At 35.7% G+C, this 21,892-nt stretch overlaps 2 protein-coding genes across 2 annotated transcripts in view; one reads left to right on the top strand and one right to left on the bottom strand.

Annotated features, from left to right (window-relative positions):
- Positions 1 to 14,250, bottom strand: part of eif3hb (eukaryotic translation initiation factor 3, subunit H, b) — a 41,328-nt gene extending 27,078 nt beyond the window's left edge. Inside the window, 2 exon segments of the mRNA XM_059555426.1 lie at positions 1,743 to 1,899; positions 14,191 to 14,250. Coding sequence (XP_059411409.1) covers positions 1,743 to 1,899; positions 14,191 to 14,250 — 217 coding nt within the window.
- Positions 14,251 to 14,764: 514 nt separating this feature from the next.
- On the top strand, positions 14,765 to 15,990 carry utp23 (UTP23 small subunit processome component). The gene is made up of 3 exons (XM_059556238.1): positions 14,765 to 15,116; positions 15,199 to 15,373; positions 15,450 to 15,990. Exons 1-3 carry the CDS (start codon positions 14,929 to 14,931, stop codon positions 15,846 to 15,848), a joined length of 762 nt encoding a protein of 253 aa, XP_059412221.1. The 5' UTR covers positions 14,765 to 14,928; the 3' UTR covers positions 15,849 to 15,990.
- The last annotated feature ends 5,902 nt before the right edge of the window (positions 15,991 to 21,892 follow it).

The raw sequence follows: 21,892 nt of genomic DNA, 5'->3' as shown, positions 1-21,892 counted from the left end.
TGCTTTTTTTTTCTTCCATATTTTTTTATATCATGACATCTCACAGTATAAACATTATAACAAAATATTTTCTATCATTGTGGTATATACGGTCATATCACCTCAGCCCTATTTTGGTGGCCCACCAAACAACACCTTACCCTAGTTCATTTTTGGTTCTTTTGCTGCTTCCATTTCTGAGCCTCTACAGCCCATTACACTTTTAATAATGCAACCCTGCCTCATTCTCCCTCCCTTGATGCACAGCCATCTCACCAGCTACACCTGTGATCTCACCGGCCATAAAAGCGGATAAACAACTCACAGTCCTTCGCTCTGCACTGAAAGCAGCCCATTCTAATTCTCACTTCTCTCCAGACCGAGCTTGATGAGGCATCCTGGCTAGTGCTCTCTGGAGAAGCCCTATAAAAGCTGAGCCCCAAACCTTTGCTCCGATACAGGTTTCTGTTGAATTACACCGCAATTTACTTCACCGTTTACTAGCTCGACTATCGACGATGACGTTTCTCTACCTTAGTGATCACTGGCGAGCTGGCAGGTATTAAACTGAGGCTGGCAGGCCAGACACAGCGCTGTGATAAAAACAGAAAACTTTACACTTGTAGAGGAGTTTAATGTGATGTAATGCAAGGACGAGCAATAAAAGTGCACATTTCCTGGTGTAATTGAAATAAATGATGCTTAATTAAAATTGTGTGTGCATAACTGCATAAAACAACAGTAAATAAAACAACATATCAGAATTTTTTTGTTGGTTAAAACACCAATCTGAATAAAAAAAAATCATCTTATAACTGAAAAAAATATTTGAGTTTGAATAATCTAGCATTGACATTTGTAAATGAATGTATATGAGAGACCCTTAAAGGGATAGTTCACCCAAAAATGAAAATAGTCCATGTGAGATCAGTGGTTCAACCTTAACTTAATGAGGCTATGAGAATCATTTTTGTGTGCTAAGAAAACAAAAATAACAACTTTATTCAACAATTCCTTCTCGGTTTAACCCTTTAAGCACAAATGAGCCACATTCAAACCACTTTGGCTAACTGGAGAGTAGGGCAATGGCAGATTTGCAGATTAAAAATACAGGCTACAAACACCAGGTTTGGTGGTTTAAATCTTTTCATGATGGGTAATACATCCTCCCTATTTTCTGTGTGTTTGCGCATACTGAAAAAGCTGAGAAAGACATTGAAAAAAAAGAACAAGGGAAAGAACCCTGCATAATAAAGGTGTACTTCAACACAATTTAAGGCAGAATGATCTAAACTACATTTGGAATAGCAGGATCACTATCTAGCAGTGAACACATTTATAATGTTCCCAGGAAACTTATTTGTATGTATTCTCTATCTGCACTCCATCAGTACTTAATGTAGCACATCTCAGCATCCATGTCACTAAATCATTCGCTTTCTCCTCAAATCGGCTTAAAATAATTATTTATTTCAATTCTTCTTCAGGGAGCCCAAAATATATTCAGCAAAGGTTCCATTTTTGATAAAGTCAACTGGGTGGCATCAGTGATTAGTATTACTTAGCACACTGATACAATGAGAAGCAAAATTAAGCTAAATTTGATCTGTGGGTAAAATTCGAAAAAAAATAACAGTTGCAACTATAATAATGGCAGATGACCTGCTTTACAAACTCTAACTCAAATGCCATTTAGGAAATTAATCCTGTCTGAATAGTGCTAACAAATGATTAAGGTAATGAGCACAACTTTATTCCCTTACCTTCATTAAAGTCAGCATCATCCTCAGTGTGTTGAGGGAAAGGGAAGCAGTTGGTGATCTCCAGCCTGTCCTCCAGCACCAGCCCCAGCAGCACCCCCTGCACCACGGCACTGCCCTGATCTTCCTCCTGGTAATGCTTGATGATCTTCATCACCACCTGAAACACACAAACACTCAGAATTTCTGTTTTTCCATGATCTTCAAAACCTTTTGATCAAAAGGCTTAGGCTTGAGTGCGTAAAATATACTAATATAAATTGTAACTAATGTAAAAATAACTAATAAGTAAATGTATTTATTATTATTTACTGAAACAGAAGTTTGAAATAGTTAAGATGCTTTTATTGATTTTAAAAGAAGCCTCTTATGTTCACCAAGGTCACATCTATTTGATAAAAATACAGTAAAACAACAATAATTGTCAAGTTACAAATAAAAATGTATTTACATTATATACAAATTTATATATACAAATATATATATATATATATATATATATACAAATATATATATATATATATATATATATATATATATATATATATATATATATATATATATATATATATATATATACACATATATATATAAAGAAAAGAAAAGAAAAAAATATAATATACTATTATAATTGCTGTAAAAATTTATTTATCAAAGAATCCTATTATATATACAGTCGTGGCCAAAAGTTTTGAGAATTACATAAATATTGGAAATTGGATAAGTTTTTATAATAGCAATTTGCATATACTCCAGAATGTTATGAAGAGTGATCAGATGAATTGCATAGTCCTTCTTTGCCATGAAAATGAACTTAATCCCAAAAAAACCTTTCCACTGCATTTCACTGCTGTCATTAAAGGACCTGCTGAGATCATTACAGTAATCGTCTTGTTAACTCATCATTGTCACTTGGAGATCATTATGTCAGGCTGATTGGGTTAGAATGGCAGACCTGACATGTTAAAAGGAGGGTGATGCTTGAAATCATTGTTCTTCCATTGTTAATCATGGTGACCTGCAAAGAAACGCGTGCAGCCATCATTGCGTTGCATAAAAATGGCTTCACAGGCAAGATATTGTGGCTACTAAGATTGCACCTAAATCAACAATTTATAGGATCATCAAGAACTTTAAGGAAAGAGGTTCAATTCTTGTAAAGAAGGCTTCAGGGCGTCCAAGAAAGTCCAGCAAGCGCCAGGATCGTCTCCTAAGGATTCAGCTGCGGGATCGGAGTGCCACCAGTGCAGAGCTTGCTCAGGAATGGCAGCAGGCAGGTGTGAGCGCATCTGCACGCACAGTGAGGCCAAGACTATTGGAAGATGGCCTGGTGTCAAGAAGGGCAACAAAGAAGCCACTTCTCTCCAAATAAAACATCAGGGACAGCTTGATCTTCTGCAGAAAGTATAGTGAATGTATTCTCCGATGTATTCTCATATTCTCCGATGAAGACCATTTCCGATTGTTTGGGGCATCTGGAAAAAGGCTTGTCCGGAGAAGAAAAGGTGAGCGCTACCATCAGTCCTGTGTCATGCCAACAGTAAAGCATCCTGACACCATTCATGTGTGGGGTTGCTTCTCATCCAAGGGAGTGGGCTCACTCACAATTCTGCCCAAAAACACAGCCATGAATAAAGAATGGTACCAAAACACCCTCCAACAGCTTCTTCCAACAATCCAACAACAGTTTGGTGAAGAACAATGCATTTTCCAGCACGATGGAGCACCGTGCCATAAGGCAAAAGTGATAACTAAGTGGCTCGGGGACCAGAATGTTGAAATTTTGGGTCCATGGCCTGGAAACTCCCCAGATCTTAATCCCATTGAGAATTTGTGGTCAATCCTCAAGAGGCGGGTGGACAAACAAAAACCCACTAATTCTGACAAACTCCAAGAAGTGATTATGAAAGAATGGGTTGCTATCAGTCAGGATTTGGCCCAGAAGTTGATTGAGAGCATACCCAGTCGAATTGCAGAGGTCCTGAAAAAGAAGGGCCAACACTGCAAATACTGACTCTTTGCATAAATGTCATGTAATTGTCGATAAAAGCCTTTGAAACGTATGAAGTGCTTGTAATTATATTTCAGTACAATCACAGAAACAACTGAAACAAAGATCTAAAAGCAGTTTAGCAGCAAACTTTTTGAAAACTAATATTTATGTAATTCTCAAAACTTTTGGCCACGACTGTATATATATATATATATATATATATATATATATATATATATATATATATATATATATAAAGAAAAGAAAAACATATAATATACTATAATAATTGCTGTAAAAATTTATTTATCAAAGAATCCTGGTATCATGGTTCACACAGAAACATTAGGCAGCAAAAAAATGGTTTTTACAATTAATAAGAATCATTATTAAACAATGAGCACCAATAATAACTGAGAACAACTGAGCACCGAACAGCATATTTTAATGATTTCTGAAGGATCATGTGATGCTGAAGACTGGGGTAATGGCTCCAACATATATATATATATATATATATAGATAGATAGATAGATAGATAGATAGATAGATAGATAGATAGATAGATAGATAGATAGATAGATAGATAGATAGATAGATAGATAGATAGATAGATAGCTTTTATTAATTAAATTAACCTTACAGAACATAAGAGACTTCTTTCAAAAAACAAAACAAAAATATGACCAAGAATTTGACTGATTGTGTGTCTAAATATAGTCTGAATAGGTTGAATAGTCCATCTGAAAGCATGTTCTGGAACTATAAATGATAAAGGGAGGACAGTGGAAGGGATTCCTGGAAAAGTGCTGAGAAGAATTCAGTAGCAGGTGGATCTGGGACAAAATAGAGCTTAATCTTTAATCTGTAAACTTTAATACAGATCATAACCATTTGGAATTAGAAATGTCCCCTATAGATAACAGATGAGGACAGGTAGAGAATGGGAAAATCCGAGACGGCACAGGAGTGGGGCAGCGGTAATAACAGTGGATGAAATACCACAGGTGAAGAGTAAAGCGTCCCACACGGCAGTGATAAGCTCAGTGGCAGAGCCAAGCTCCGCGTTTTTATATAAAAATCTAATTCATCTTCAGCAGAGCAGGGGCTCGAATCTGTCGACAAAGCAGTATCGATCCTTGGGTCCAGGAGGCCAGGCATCTAACACAATAATAGATTTTCAATTGTGACCAACAGCAGCCACAACCGTATTTAAATCCTAAACAACAAGAAGTCCTGTGTTAAAGCCTCAAAGGTTTCAAATAAAAATAGGTGAGAGATACACTGCTAAACCTGTGCACTGTATTCAATGAACCAGTACTGAAAGGTCATTGGGGCACAAAGAATAGACATGGTTAACAAGATCTTGGCTCAGAAACCTATGACATAGGTCCTTGCTTAAATCTCCCAATGCTTAACCAGGATTAAGGAACCAATGTGGGGAGAAAAAATCAATACAACACACCATCCATTCATCTTCAAAGCCTGATCCTCATCCAGAGCTTGTGCTTGGAAGCAATTTCTATAAGAGCTAAAAAGACACACAGAATCTAGAGTTCTCATAGAGAAACATTCAAAACACCTCCTGCTTTCCTTCACAAGGTAGGTTCAAAATGCCTTAGACATTCACTTTTCCCAAAATAAAATGTAAAAATTAATTAAAATTAAATTTAAAAAAGGCCCGATTATGGTGTGAGACAAGACAAATAATAAAGATGCAAAAACAGCAGGAGCCAGAACTTTCTATACTATAAGGAAACTTATAAAGGTTTACAGGGGGAATTAATATGAATTTCCTCCTATTATTTAGTTACTTCAGCATTTAAATTACCCAATCCTAATCACTCTCTATTCCACAGGGTCCAAAAGAAAAGCTGACAGAGGTTGCTAGAGTTGATAAATTTGTCCAAACAATCTTATTAGTGAAACTGACAATCAACACAGTTCCAATTACACTTAGAGAATGTACATAATTATTAGAACCTTAAAAATCTGACAGCAAATATTCATGCCCATAATGTCCTAACCGAGAGGCAGAGATATGAATGATTGTAAGCTGGCAGGGGTCTAGAATTCCTGGTTGTCAGCAAAGGGCTGTATTGGTGGCTTGCCATCTGATTATCAATAAAACTGACAGTTTCTGAAAGCGAACACTAAGGCCATTAGGCAAGACTCCAGCAGGACAAAGAGCCAGTAGTAGCCAGCACATTAAGCCAGGTCTCATATGACTTCAGTGCTAGTCAGGACCCATTTCTACTCTACAAGTGAGACAATACCACAGCATGTTATGTCCAAAAAAAAAATCTTTCTCATTTTTTTGACATCGAACTGGTACTGACATAAAATTCACAACTAGTTGATAACCTTTGCAGTTTATGATAATATGACAACAAAATAAAATCTTAAAGGACAAAAACATCACAAAAAATAAATAAAGATAAAAACTAAAACCAAAGTCTATGACTCAAAAAAAAAAACTGTTAAAATTAACAATGACAATGCAGTCAATTTAAAACATGCAAACACGTGAATGGATGTGCAACATATCTGTGCTGGTAAATCAAAAGGTAACAGAATCAAACATGGGGGAAATTCATGAACTATTTCTATTGTTTCCACAGATAATAATTACATAGATCTAGCTGTTACTGGATAATGGCATGGTTGTAACGGTATGAGATATTCATGGTATGATAAGTGTCTCAGAAAATATCACGGTTTCACAGTATATATTAAACAATAATTCTTATCAGTAAAAATGACTCTTAATAGAATAAGAACAAGTTATTTGAGTGAATAAATTCTTTATTACAACAAACTTGAAACCATTTTAATTTTTATTGAAGTCTCCCTTTTGAAAAAAAAGAAATATTCACTTAATTTTGCTTTGAATTATACCTTATGTATATCTATATCATACTATAACATTTTAATAAATTATTTTATATAACATTAAATAACATTTTTATAAGTTATCAAATGAAACTTTTCCAACTTTTATTTTTGGCAACATTCTGCACAACAGAGGTATATTAAGTTAAAACATGGACATGATATTCCTTAAAAATAATGTTATGTATAATATAATGTATTGTAAATTAATTATTATAAAGAATAGTATTTTTGTTGTTATTATTATAACTTTGGAGTACATTTTACAATGCTTTAATACATTTGTCAATTTCAAGTTAAACTGTTAAACTTTTATTTCAATGGAAATAAGATTCTTTTTTTTATTATAATTTTTTTACTTTAGATATGCAAATATTTACAGTATGATAATGGTGCATGTTCAAACCATGATAAACCGTCATAATAGGGGTGTACTAGGATCGTCTGCAATAATATCGTAATTGTAGTTTTAACAATGTGCGATTTGACATTGAGTATTTCAAAACCATTCAAAGCACCCATACATTATGAGAAGTTTAGACTAGTGCGAGATTGCATTAGAGTGAATTCTTTCACTGTATGATTCAGTCAAAAAAAAATGCATTTAGAATGACCACAAAATTCAAGATATGGGAACAGAAAATGTATACATTTATATAATTTCAAATACTAGCTAATATCAAGAGTGACGTTTTTTTTTCCTCCAAAAGTTACCATGATTACAAATATAATATTTGTATTATATACAATGCCCCTTGGTAATTGCAGCACAATGCTGCAACATTGCAGTGTTTTGTTCCTGAATGAATCAACAGTTTAAATGATTCAGTTCAATCACAATGACTCACTTATTAACAGTGACTTGCTTCCACCTGCTGGTGGTTTCAATTTCTACAATATTTAGTAGAAGCTTATAAGTGGTGACTGTCCGTTAGTGTGCATATAACAGGATTTTTCTGAAAAATGTATACAAGACGTAGTCAACCAGAACATGAACATTATTAACAGCAATTATTATATGATGCAATCACATTTGTAGCAATATTTGTTGGTTCCGTTTGTTGATTCAGGGTTAGCATCATCTGAGGGGTCAACATCAGCTCTTCTCAGGTGTTCTGGAGCTTGTGTATATCCTAGTTACCGCAAAACAGAGAGACAAATAGAGACAGAATTAGCCTAGCTGCTGTTCCAACAAAGTAAAATTAATTAGTTTAACCCAAGCTAAAGAATAAAAATGCGTATTTGATCAGATCTTAAATCACAATTTAAGAGATGCATTATTCGAATGCTTGGCGAAAGAGATGTGTTTTTAATCTAGATTTAAACAGAGCGAGTGTGTCTGAACCCCGAACATTATCAGGAAGGCTATTCCAGAGTTTGGGAGCCAAATGTGAAGAAGCTCTACCTCCTTTAGTGGACTTTGCTATCCTAGGAACTACCAAGAGTCTAGCGTTTTGAGACCTTAGGGATCGGTATAAGGCTCGTTAGGTAAACAGGAGCTAAAACATTTAGGGCCTTATAGGTAAGTAATGATATTTTGTAACTGATACGGAACTTAATAGGTAGCCAGAGCAGAGACTGTAGAATTGGGATAATATGATCACATTTTCTTGACCTGGTAAGGACTCTAGCCGCTGCATTTTGGATTACCTTTAGCTTGTTTATTGAAGAAGCAGGACAACCATCTAGAAGTGCATTACAATAGTACAGTCTAGAGGTCATGAATGCATGAACTAGCTTTTCTGCATCAGAAACAGATAACATGTTTCGTAGCTCGGCAATGTTTCTAAGATATGGATGGAAAAATGCAGTTTTTGTAACATGGGAAATATGGTTTTCAAAAGACAAGTTGCTGTCTAATATAACACCCAGATTTCTGTAGAGGAAGTAACAGTACATCCGTCTAGTTGCAAATTGTAATCTACAAGATTGTGTGTGCTGTTTTTTGGTCTAATAATTAATATCTCTGTCTTATCCGAATTTAATAGGAGAAAATTATTGGTCATCCAATCTTTTACATTTTTAACACACTCTGTTAGCTTAGATAATTGGGAAGTTTCATCTGGTCTCGTTGAGATATATAGCAGAGTATCATCAGCATAACAGTGGAAACTAATCCCGTATTTTCTAATAATATTACCAAGGGGCAACATGTATATTGAAAATAGAGGGGGACCTAGGACGGATCCTTTTGGCACTCCATATTTTACTGGTGATAAATGAGATGACTCCCCATTTAAATAAACAAAATGGTAGCGATCAGACAGGCAGGATCAATAGTTCTGCCCAGACGGTAACGCAGAGCCATACAGTTAATATCAGTGATACGCAGCATGCACGATACAAGGAATTGGTCTGTAACATCATCACTATGAGGTACGATATATATATATCATTAAGATCGATTCCATGCGATATAATTAAATCTAGTGTATGATTAAAACGATGAGTGGGCCCGGTGATATTTTGCTTGACTCCAAAAGAGTTTATTAGGTTAGTAAACGCATATCCTAATGCATCATTTGTATTATCAACGTAAATATTAAAATCTCCCATGATTAGCGCTTTATCAACTGTAACCAGAAGGTCTGAGAGGAAATCTGCAAATTCTTTTAAGAATTCTGTATACGGCCCTGGTGGTCTATTCACAGTACTAGCCAGAGCAAGAGATACATTAAATTTATTTTGCATATCTGACAGTGTAACATTAAGCAAAAGTATTTCGAATGAGTTAAACCTGTATCCTGTTTTCTGGGTAACATTGAGAATATCACTATAGAACTGATAAAATCCCAGAAAATATTGTGATATTATTTTTTGTCAATATTGCACACCACTACGGTCATACCAGTATATCATTACAACCCTAAAAGATTCTGAACACAGCAAAATGGAAAACAACAAGTTCACAGAGCAATGTGTATATCAGGATGTGTCAAGTTTCGACAAAGCCCTTGCTCATTGTCTTGGTGGGACAAGGTGACTGGGAGAGCTACAGAGCAAGTAGCATTCACAAGTCGAAAAGAGAGCGATTTCTAACACAAGCCAAAATCATCAGGGATCCAGAGTGAGAATGAGGCAGGCATTGAGTGCTAGTCCCTGTAGTCCATCTGTCAAGCGCATTGAAACTCAGACACTGCAAAGTCATGAGAAAGAGAAGCACGACAGTTCGGCAAGGTGCACACCAATTGGCTTCTCTGAAAGAGGTGGATGTATGACCGCAGGCAGATGGACATCTACTTTGTCAGCTTAAAAAACAGCTTTCAATCAGAGTGGTGGTAGTCTCCTGTTGGCACTTTGACCTTAGCTGGGAAATGGCACAGCGGGCTATTGTGAGGAACGCTGAAGGACGCTTTACTTCCTGTTGCTTGCCAGAGTCTTATTGTAAGCGCCCTCTGCACCAACTCAGCCATCAATCTTTTACGCTTGCTGTAGAAGTGCTCCAGGTTTACAGCGAATCAAGTTCTTCTCTCAGCCTGTTAATCTGCACTTCACAGCCCGCCGTCACTGTGCTATCGCCTCGCAGAGGGCCCTCAAGGGCCGTACATAAGCTCCATCCACACTCACCTTCTGTCACCATCTGAATCCACCAAAAGGTTGTTGAGAGACTGAATTACCTTGTCTACATCTTTTAAAGACACTTAAAAACATCAGAACATTAAAAAGCACAGTTACGTTAAACTGTAATAAAACTTCATCAAATAAATGCAGCCTTGGCTTTGTAAGCATAAGAGACTTCTTTGAAATCTTAATTATTATGGTAACACTTTGGAATTTGGAACACAATCAATATTAATGAAGATTTTTTCATCAAACTCTTAATTTGTTGCTTGTCAAAAGTGAGTAAGGTAGTTGTTAAGTTTAGGTATGGGGTAAATTTAAGGGTTCTGTCTAAAATGTGGTCATACAGAATGCATTACTATGTGCATTAGAAGTACTAATAAACCTTCAGTATGCTAGTAATATGCATGTCAATAAGCAACTTGTTAATAGTAAGAATTATTTTAACCCAATTCTCACAATAGTTGCTTATTAGCATGCATATTACTAGAATATTGACTTTATATATAAACTCACAATTTAGTTTATAAATATACAGTAGAATATTCCAAAGCCTGGTCTGCTTAGTAGGCAGTGGCACCCATCGATGCTTAGTTATTGCTCTCACCCTTCAGTGTGTTCAAAAGAAACTGACAACCCAACGTCACCGTTTGAAAAGATGTAAGGTCGGGCTGAAGCCTCATGAAGTGAAGAGGGACACAGTTCAGTGATTTTAGTGGATCACTGCTGCCCCCTGTTGACCATCTTCTTCTCACCTGGATCATGGGCAATGTTCTAGCAAAGTGTCTAGGGAGAAAAAGGAAAAGTTCCTAGGGGAATCATAAATCAGAAATGATTTAAACATTGCCCAGCTATGATTCTCATGCATAAGCAGACCTTATTTCACACTGCTTAAAAAGTGCTTAGCTTTTGCCTGAAAGGTCAAAAATAAAGAGTTCCATATAACGGAGGGAGAGAGAGAGAGAGAATGAGAGAGAGAAAGAGAGAGAGCTGAGAAGATACATATCCCTGGAAGGGATTTGTAGAGCTCTCCGTTTAAGCTTCTTACCCACCCTGAAGCAGTTGCCCCTAATCCACCTGCTTTATACATTTAGCTTATTTGTATTCATCTAAAAACTCTGTGAACAGCAGGTCTACAAAACGGAGCGCAGCAACAATGCCTGATGCTCAGGTGGCTGAACCGAAAGGGAAAATACAGCATTTGGTAATATCAGGGTCTGCCTCTATCCCTTCTTAACTCAATGTTTTGCTCACAGGGGAGCATAACACCCATATCAGATGCGTTTCCAGTGACCTGCAAATGCTTTTGCCTTGTGGAATAAAATGTCATGGGATCTGGTGACTTCACTAAGAGCCCAAAAGAAAAAATCAGACTCTAATTATTAAAAACAATGAAGATGGACAGACATTAGAGCGCTCTAGGGGCTCAAAAGACAGAGAGCCACTGTCAACTGATATTGCCATTAGAACCCATCATAAAGACAATTTGTCACCAAATGACAAACCAAGATTGATTACGGCATCTATTAAAGTTTATATGATTCTGCACAAAGCCTTCTAATTGTTTGCTTCATGGGGATGGGGTTGATTACAAGGGTATGGGAAAGTGACAGCAATAATCAATCAGGTTTCAAAAGTTTTTCAGCCAAAGAACACTGGAATCAAATTTTTATAACAATTTTAAACATCAAACATACTATGTAGTGTATACTATAGCAAATTAATGTTTTAAAATAGTTGTTTGTTACAGAAAAAAGACAAAAACTACTGGTCAGACATTTGGAGTAGGTATTAATTTTTTTGAAAGAAGTTCAAAAAGATTGCTAAATTTGTAAATATATATATATATATATATATATATATATATATATATATATTAAATATTTTGACAACTTTTTGGAGTACACATTTAAACAGGATCTAAAAGTCACAAAACTTTTGACTGTTTTTATCTTCTGGGTAAACATGCAAAAGCTTAAGTGCTACATTATTCTGAACCCATCATCCATGTCTATACACATTTTCTGCAGCACAGAGCTGGAAAGACAATGAATGATGATGTCTGCAAATGCTCAAAAGCAAAAAAAACAAAAAGAACATAACTCCCAGTGATCCATGCATGAGGGATGAAAGAAAAAGACCTTAGTCAGTAAAATCGGGGAGAGACAAAACCCAACAAACAAACCAACAAAAAAAAAACCTTCAGGAAGCCCAAAATGTTCCCTCAAAAGCATCGTTCCAGCTCAGAATGTGCAAGAAGGCACATGAATGAACCATCAGCATCTTTAAGTTTGAGCGGAGACACTGCAGAGAATGTTCTGGAAAGCAAAAAATTCTTTTTCAAAATCATTCAAACAGTTCCAGCAAACAGGGAGCTGAGCTTTAGTAAAGCCCCAAAACAGGCTGTGGGGCAAGTGGATAGAAAATCAATGAAATCAACGATGCCAGCTTTACTTGAAGCACCTTGACAGGAAACAGCCTTTTTTGGGCTGTAAAAAAAAGTTGATTCTTTAAAAATAAAAAAGTAGAACATAGAGCATGACGGTTTTCAAGAAACAAAGCAAAAACTAACATTTCTGTATATTCACAACATTTCACACTCATTCATAGCAGTGGGGAGCGAGATAGGAAAGTAAAATAAGCAAAAAGCTTCCAGAAGCATCATTGAGTTGAATAAGGTTCAGTGAATTTATTGTGCCCATACAAACAGATTAACTACAAAAACACAGCAAAAAAATAATTAATTTGACTTCTGCTCAGGCCTGTAAAACTGAAGCAATGATCTACAATCTGATAGAAGTAATTCCATTAAATTAATTATGCATGAAAAGAAAACAGCTGCTTGGCAAATGATGGTTTACAATAAGACATTGCCGTTTACTTAACTACATTATAATTCTAAAAACCAGGGACTCTCAGATAAACTCAGGGTGACTGTGATCATAAATTAACCAATGTCTTTATGAGCACATCTCCAACTTCTGCTGAAGTCAAAACAAATGTCATCACACTGACAAGCTCATTGAAATATTAAGTACAAAATCTCTTCATATTGAGTAACATGGGAGTCATTGTGCAGCAATAGGGGCTGTTTTGACTAGAGAAAGATGCATTTATCTATTCATTCATTTAAAACAGAGAGTTAGAATCTAACAATGATATCCTTTCAACTTTACAACAGAACTAAAGCAAACATAACTTATACAGGAGCACAGAGGGATTGGATGGGTGAAAAATTAACAATGACTTATGACATATGCTTGTGATAAATATGGATGAATATCAATGTCTTTGTTGAGTGATAACAATGGTCAGCCTCTCTGTAGGGAAAAAAAATAAAAATAAATTATTGGGACTATTTTTACAAAAATATCTGTTGCCACTTTAGTTGTTAACGTGCATTAACCCATGTTAATATTTTCTAGCTAAACAAGCACATGCATAGAAATATGCCTGTTTAAAAAAAGTTAATTTGCTTTTTTTTTTTTTTTTTTATTAAGTTTTACAGTTATCATCAGAGGGGAAATCTAGAATTAAACCGTTCTAGTCATGTGACTATTTACACCAGCCATATGAATATGATCACATGAAATCAAAATAGTCTCTGTAGACAATATAAACTCAGAAGTAAATGTTGCTAATGTGAACTCTGGAATTAAATGGGGTAACATTAACTTTAAATAAACCCCTAAATGGGCAATAATATAAAGCTAAGTGTTTTAAGTATTTAAAATATTACAAATTCTAAAGTAATCCAGAAATAAACCATTGCATTTATCAGTTTTCCACTAATTGCTCTGGTAACTAGATTTAATAAATAATAATAATAATAATAATAATAATCATTAATTATTATTATTATTATTATTTCTAGTTTGGCATATATTGAAATTAGTCTGCACAGTGATCTGCAGGTGAACTAACGTTAACCAATAGAGACGTTTAAACACCCCAGTTACCTTTCTGTGGACTCATCTACACTTATTCTGTTAAACGGGGTCTTACCAGTCCTTCGATCTGGATTTGTTTGATGGGAGAATCCTGGGTGTCTTTACGGGATGCCATCTTCACGCGCACCGGGGATACAAAACCATTAAACCGGTGAATTCCGGTGAACTTGATAACGATGAATGAATCATTAATTGGAATCGGATCTTTTCAATACATGGTTTGAACCGGTTAAAAAAATAAACTAAAGCGATTACAAATACATCAAGAGCAATAAAGAGCAATATCTAAAAGCGGATTTCTTTATCCGCAAACATTATTGGTTTTTGAACCAGTAACTTGCAAAGAAATGAACTGTTCAAAAGAATCGATTCGCGAAAGGATTCAAACTTCCCTTCACTAGAACGCGCTGCTGTAAAAGCGGTCTGAGGAAACAGTGACTACTGTGAAATGTTCCTAGAGTGAGTTAACTAATACAATTCTGAAATTCTTTATCTAATAATAATAAATTAAACATATATTAATTTTAGTTATTATAAATTTATTTTATATTATTATTATTTATAAGAATTAACGAGATTAACTGACAGCCGCTTGTTGTTTTTTTACCCGGCACCCATTTACTGTAACCACTCTGGTGCCATGCTCGTTGAGACTGCCCTGAGCCTCGTCGAACTGTTTTGTAGACATATTTACACAAATCAAGAGTATCAGTCCTCGCGTGTTCGGATTTATTTATATCCTTCTCTTATCCAGTCAAGATAATCTATTCGTTTAAACTGTCTAAGCTTCACCATGAAGATAAAACGTCAGAAGCATGCGAAGAAAACCATCAGTTTTTACAAGTACAACTTTTGCTTTAGGGAGCCTTTCCAGATATTAATTGATGGGACGTTTTGTCAAGCAGCGTTAAAGAATAAAATACAAATCAAAGAGCAACTGCCAAAGTATCTCATGGGAGAAGTGCAGCTCTGTACCACAAAGTAAGTTAATAATCTTCTTATTTCTAGTATTTATGTCAGTGTATTAATTCTTGTGTGATAACATTTGTTTTGTTCTGTGCAGCTGCGCACTTAAGGAACTTGAAACCCTTGCAAAAGACCTCTATGGAGCAAAACTCATCTTACAGAGATTTCAGATCAGGAAATGCAAACACGTGAAAGATCCGGTTCTTGCATCAGAGTGTTTGTTGTCGATGCTTGGGGAGACAAATCCACACCACTACTTCATTGCAACTCAGGTAAGGACTCTATAACATGCCAAAAATGTAATTTGGTCAAATAAGTAAAAAGTAACACAATAATCCTTATTACCAGGATCAAGAGTTGACAAAGGCCCTGAAGAAGATCCCTGGGGTTCCTCTGCTCTACATTATCCTCAATACCATGGTGTTAGACAAGCCCTCTGAACGCTCGCTGAAGCACGTTGAAGCGGTTCAGCTGGGTGAGTTGGTGAGCCCGTCACAACAGTCTAGCATCCAGGCTCTGAAAGAGAAGGAGGGCCTCAGCAAAGACAGTAATGACAGGAGAGGCAAAAAACGTAAGAGGAAATCCAGCAATCCCAACCCACTGAGCTGCCTGAAGAAAAAGAAGAAACCGATGCCTCAGCAGCCCAAAAAGACAGACGGAGAGAAAAAGAAGCGGAGTAGACAAAGGAAGCGACGGCCTGCTGAGGCAAAGGAAGCGGCAGTCAGCTCCAATCCCACAACTGCCTAGAGACAAGCCTCGCTTCTACAAGAGTAGCATTCATTTGTTTCTCTGTATTTTGTATTGTAAAGTTTGTCCTTTTTCCAGACCATGCATGTGTGCCAGCAAACACCTTGTTTTGTCTAATAAACAAGTGTTTCTTTTATTATCAGTACCTGTTTTTTGTTTTTCTGACTGTTTAAGGTGTAATTATTTTAGATCAGATTAGATTAGATATGTGTTTTGTGTTTTTATAATGAAAATTATATGACCAGCGAGAGAGCACAGAAAGCTGTAGTTAGCTTTGTGTTATAATGAGAAATATAGGTGTAACCATTGAAATCTATTACTATAATACACTTCATAAAAATATAAATTTCATTCAAGTTACATACATATTTATTGTTGGAAATGTTCAAATATGTGACTCATTTTACATTCCAGATTTTCAGATAGTTGTATCGCAGTCAAATATTGTCCTGTCCTAACAAACCATACATCAGTATTTATCCAGCTTTCAGATGATGTATAAATCTCAATTTCAAAAAATGTTTTGTGGTTCAGGCTCACATATGATTAATAATAATTTTCATAATATTTATATATAATAATTTATAAGTAATAATGTTTTAATATTATTATTTATTCATAATTAATTAAAAAACAATTTGAGGTAACAGTTGAGGGCAAATAGGAGTTTATATGTAAATGTTTGTTTGTTTTTTACCACAAGAGGGTGGCATGGCTTTCAAGAGCCCATCAGGCTGGTTCTTATGTCCAATAAGTGTGATCTTGTGAGGACTGCATTAATTAATCTTACATTACACTAATATTGCTTCCCAATGCTTTTGCATGGCAATTTACCACATGCACAATATGTTTTGATGTAGGTCCTTTTATCAAATTGGCTAAACTTTTTGTAGGACATTAGACTTTAAGTCTGGTGATTTATGCATGACATGAATCTGAAAGGGAACCGAAAAGCTAGACTCTCTTTTCATGGATGAAGAGAACTTGGTCCCATTCTCTCTCTTTGAATGTTTGTAATGTCAAAGACTTTGTTGGTTTGATCTATTGGGTTTAAATATAGCCTCAATTGTGACTTCACTATTTTTGTCCCGAGTTGAGATGTATTGCTTATTTGTGCAGGTTGCTTGGGAAACGCAGAGAGGACATGACAGCATGTGCCTCCACAAGACTGCCTGGCTGGTTCACAACCAATGACTTTAGACCCATGAGTAATTTAAGGACCAGTGGCTACTGTGGGAATAAAAAATATTAGTTAATACTAAAATCTTACATGCATGGGATCAAAATCAATACCTGACAAATGTAATTTGTGATCTATTCAGTCCACTGAGGTCCATTTACTATTTACCATCCTGGCACTGCCAAGGACATTCCATAGACCCTAGCTGTCTTCACTAGTGCTTCCTGCGAAGCCATAGCAACTTCAGATTCACACGTCATCTATTCAACTGAATTAAACATTTACAAAGCTCATGGCAAATCAGAACACTACAGGCGAGGCTGACGCCAGTCTCTCTACGTCACTCCCTTGCACATAAACAGACTTATGTCGCATGTAAAACCAGAGTGTGCGCATGTTTATGGCGTGGCGGGGGTGAAAGGAGGGGGGATTTTAAGTGTCCATCCCAGAGCGGACTCACCAGTAGTGGACAGTGTGGCAGGGGGATAAAACAGTGATAGAGCTGTATCTACAGCTGACAAGAAGAACAGCGAGCTCTCTGCGCCTCATCAGCACGTTTAGAAACAATGGAAGTAGTTCTTACCAGACTGAGAGATTTCTCCTGTAAAGAAACTTCTTTTGATCACTGTAAAGCAGCAGTGATGTGCAGGGACCATTCCTCATCCCAGGAGGTGTGCAGAGGGAAGCGTATGGCTGGAGAGGGGGGCGCAGGCCGGCTGGACATTGAGACTGCACTGGCCTGGCTCAGGAAGGAGCTGGTAAGATTTCATCTAGTACACTTTACTACATTATTAGTCATTTGGATGCAAATATGAGGCAATTTTGTTTTCCCATGATACCATTTTGCCTTCAGCAAGGGCATAGATCCAAGGGGCAGGGGATTTTTAGGAAAACCAATTTAAAAAATAAAAAATTTGAAAATTCTAATATATATTATTACGTAGTATAGTTGTTTTACCTGGTGTATGTCTTATTTTACTTAACTCTTTTGTCATATTTTGCAGTAGTTTATTTTGTTTTCAACCTCTTTCTTATAAAGAATAATCAGAAATTAATCTTTAGACATTCACAAAAATCCTAACTTATAAATTCTTATTAATTAAATAATTTTAGTGTCCAATATTTTGGCAGTTTATTTATTTTACAATGATAATGATATATATATATATAAATTATAGTTCCAAAGTGTGGGGTCAGCAAGATGTTTTTTCTTTAAAAATGTAATACTTTTATTAATCAAGGGTCCATTAAAGTGAGTATCAGGTAAAATAATTATTGAACAAAAGATGTATATTTTTTAAATGAATGCCTATATTTTGAATTTTATATTCATTAAAGAATTCAGAAAGAAAAAAAATAAGCAGCACGACTGCCTTCAGCATTGATAATAATAAGTAATGTTTCTTGAGCAGCAAATTATTAGAATATTAGAATATATTAGCATATTACAATAATTTCTAAAGGATCATATGATTCATATTTAAAATTGTAGTATTTCACAATATTACTTATTTTGCTGTATTTGTATTATATAAATAGTGTTAACTGGTGAGCATAAGAGTCTCATAATTTTTTATCGATTTTATTTTATTTATTTATTTATTTTATTCTCCCTGTGTTTAGTGGGTGTCCTGGGTGGTCTACGCATTTCATGCATGTCTATTGTTGTAGACCTAGGTCATGTTGTTTCAAACTCGAGTAAAATCAAAGGTCAGCTTGCGTCTTTACAACGTTACTCCACAAGAGTAAAAAATTATCACCGTCTCTTCATTAACATTCATGTTGCGACCCTTATAACGTCCCAGGGGTTAAATTGTGAGCAGGCCCATTCTCAGTAGATATATTGCTTGGCATTTGCAGCCTCTGTACTCATGGCATGTCATGGCAACCTTTCACACAAAAGACAAAACAGAAGCCCTTTAAGACGAGCAAATATTATGTCTCATTGGTCTTAATTCTGGAGTCGGATGAATTCAGGTCAGTTAGGCCACTACTTGTTATTCTACATTCTATATTCTGCTCATTAACTTTAAGAGCATGTCTACATCATTCTCATTATTGTTCTTTTCCAGCCTTAACACAGTTCTAATGACTCCAACAAGTTCCAATGTTCACTTCCAGTCAACTGCCCATAAATAGTGTTGTTTTGTGTTTTCTCCTATAGGAAATCAGGTTTAAATTGAGTTCCATTAAATGTGCTTCAGTGAAATAGAGAAAAAACATGTAAACACACTCAAACAAATGTCCTGTTCACTCTTATAAGCAGTTCAGTGCGCAGAAAGGGTTTCACCTGCTCCCAAAAAAGTGTCCTTTTCTCTGTAATTTTCTTTGATTAAATCTTTTAAAGCAGGTTCCATTATTACTCTGCCAGTGTAATTAATGCAGTTTGTGGCGGGAACACTCCTTGTTTCAGAAACAGGTTCATGAAATGTGCTGGAATGCTGGATCTTATTTCCTCTCAATACATCCAATTAAACTGCCATGGCCACCAATATAAAGAGCAGAAAGAGGAAAAAGATATTTGCATCTGAAAAAGACATTGGCCGTCTAAAATACTTTCAACTCCCACTGTTGAATACAAGGAGAAGAAGTTATTCAGCATAGTAACACCTCAACCTTGACCTAATCATTCTGGCATGAAGATGTGAATAGAACTGTAATGTTTGTTCTGGTCACTCTTTTCTGAGTCTTAAATGTCAGAGCTTTCCCAGTGTTTCATTATGTTTATTTCCTTGAGGTTAAGCCTAGTTTAGAAAGATGTTCTGGATAAAGAGAAAATTGTAAATTGAAGTGGAGGTTTCCCAGAATGAGGTTTGAATAGCACCTACTGATTTTAATGTTTTTAGGCAAAAAAAAATTTTGTTGATGATTTATGATGTGGATTTAAAATGTAGTACCTACGTCAGCTTTATATACCAGTGTGCTAATTAGAAAAAGCCTTTGAGGGGGTCACCATTGTAGAGAAATTTCTGGAAATTTTTAGGCTCCTTTTCAGATCCATTAGTTTGTCGTCATCTAGGCTATCTTAAAGGCATCTTTAACACAAGACTAAGGTTTTTAGTTGATTATATTTGTGATATTTAAATGTATATGGGTTCAGAAAGTTTTGTCAATTTTGCCTTTTTTTTATTTGCAACGGTATTTATAGTGTGTAATTCTGTAAAATTTTGTGGGTAAAAAGGGTCCATTACTTTTCAACAGTGTAAGGGTGCATAATAAGGGTGCACATAATTATTTCCATATCATACCACTTTCTATTGGTCAGTGCGGCGTATCAGCGAGACCAAAATCTGAACACGAGCTAAATCTTCATGGGGACTTGGAATTTTTTTCACCATCACGCAAAACTCTCTATCGCAAAGATTTAAAGAACTGGATATCGCCCACGAAATTTCGCTTATGGTAGCTAAATGCGGCCACGTACCTTAACTTCGGCATAATAAACATAAACTTTAGTGGTTATAAAATTTTTATTTGAAAATGCTGTTAAAACATTTAACATAACGTAACTTTTGTGGTTACAAAACTGTTAATCTCATTGACTAAGATGTTATTCACTTTCTGCAGTGTGAATTATTTACAACTAAGTTAAAGTCTTAAAACCGTTTTAATTCATTCTTTATCTGACTTGAATGTTGAGCATGTATTTGCTTACATAAAATAGGCTACAAGTATATTTACTCTGATGTACCCTACTCATCTAACAATATTTGAATAAAAGCAAACATAAAAACCTTCCTCTGCTTTTTAGATGGAGATGCGCTCTCAGGACCAAGCTTTGATTCGCCAGCTGATGGATCTTCATGACGGCATTCAGGAACTGAAGCAGGAGTGTGCAAAAGCCATAGAAGATGAGGACGAGGAGGAAGAGGAACCTTGTTGGGACTCTGGGAGTGAGGGTGGTGGGAGCAGTATGTCCTCCTTCTCAGGAGAAATGAGCTTTTACCCTTCAATCTCTTTTAGCACCTGTATGAGCCCCGCTCCTCTTGGAGCCTACCTGCCCAAACGGGCCTTTAGTAGACGCAGCTCTGTGCCCTGAAACCTCCAGTTCAGATCACATGTGCTTGATTCATACAACATGTTTCAGCATGTTACAGTAGTGTTGAGTCTCACAGAAGAACAAATGATGAATTACTTGTTGAGAAATTTCATAATGTCATACAGGATACTGTATTTAAAACAACCGGTGTAACACAACTGCCTTATGCTCAAAACATACTATATACTATAAAGTGAAGAAGTAAAACATTTTATACTGTGAAAAACTTGACAAAGTCTTTGGTGATAGACTAATATTCTACCTGAATGCACAATAGAGATCCATAGAATTCAATGAGGAAGTTTACTTAAACAGCACTTATATATCTGTAAAAGTATTTTCTCTCATTTCCCAAAACTGAACTGCCTCTTCAAACTAAGTGCATGACACTGACTGCAAAAGAAAGTTACCAGAATATTGTCTTGAAAGCTGAACTCATTCAATTGTATTATGAGAGTCACTGGAAAATGAAGAACACATTTTATTTTACTGATCATCTATTTTTTTCTGGAACAAATATCACTAATGATATGCTATGACATGCTTTGACATCATACTTAGTATCATACTATTACCACAAGTATGATAATAAAAACCTACAAACTGGATAAATGTTGAGATTCATCATTTTATGTTGCAATAAGGAGTTTATATCATCAAGACATTTTAATAAACAGATGATATGTTTTTGCACCCACAGCATATGCTATGCTAATAATTCCATGTTCAAAGCTATACAAATATCAACACTTGGTTTACCAGTCATACAGGAAATGATCACACAATCTCATTAGTAGTAAGAACAGATATGAGTTACATCTTCTA

Source organism: Carassius carassius, chromosome 8 (assembly GCF_963082965.1).
Source record: "Carassius carassius chromosome 8, fCarCar2.1, whole genome shotgun sequence".
NCBI classification, from domain to species: Eukaryota; Metazoa; Chordata; class Actinopteri; order Cypriniformes; family Cyprinidae; genus Carassius; species Carassius carassius.
The sequence above is the reverse complement of the archived record's forward strand: the minus strand, read 5'-3'. Positions and strand labels throughout refer to the sequence as shown.

Coding starts and splice junctions, on each gene's coding strand:
- utp23 (XM_059556238.1), top strand. CDS start 14,929: ATGAAGATAAAACGTCAGAAGCATGCGAAGAAAACCATCAGTTTTTAC. Junction 15,117..15,198: donor GTGCAGCTCTGTACCACAAA/GTAAGTTAATAA, acceptor TGTTCTGTGCAG/CTGCGCACTTAAGGAACTTG. Junction 15,374..15,449: donor ACTACTTCATTGCAACTCAG/GTAAGGACTCTA, acceptor CCTTATTACCAG/GATCAAGAGTTGACAAAGGC.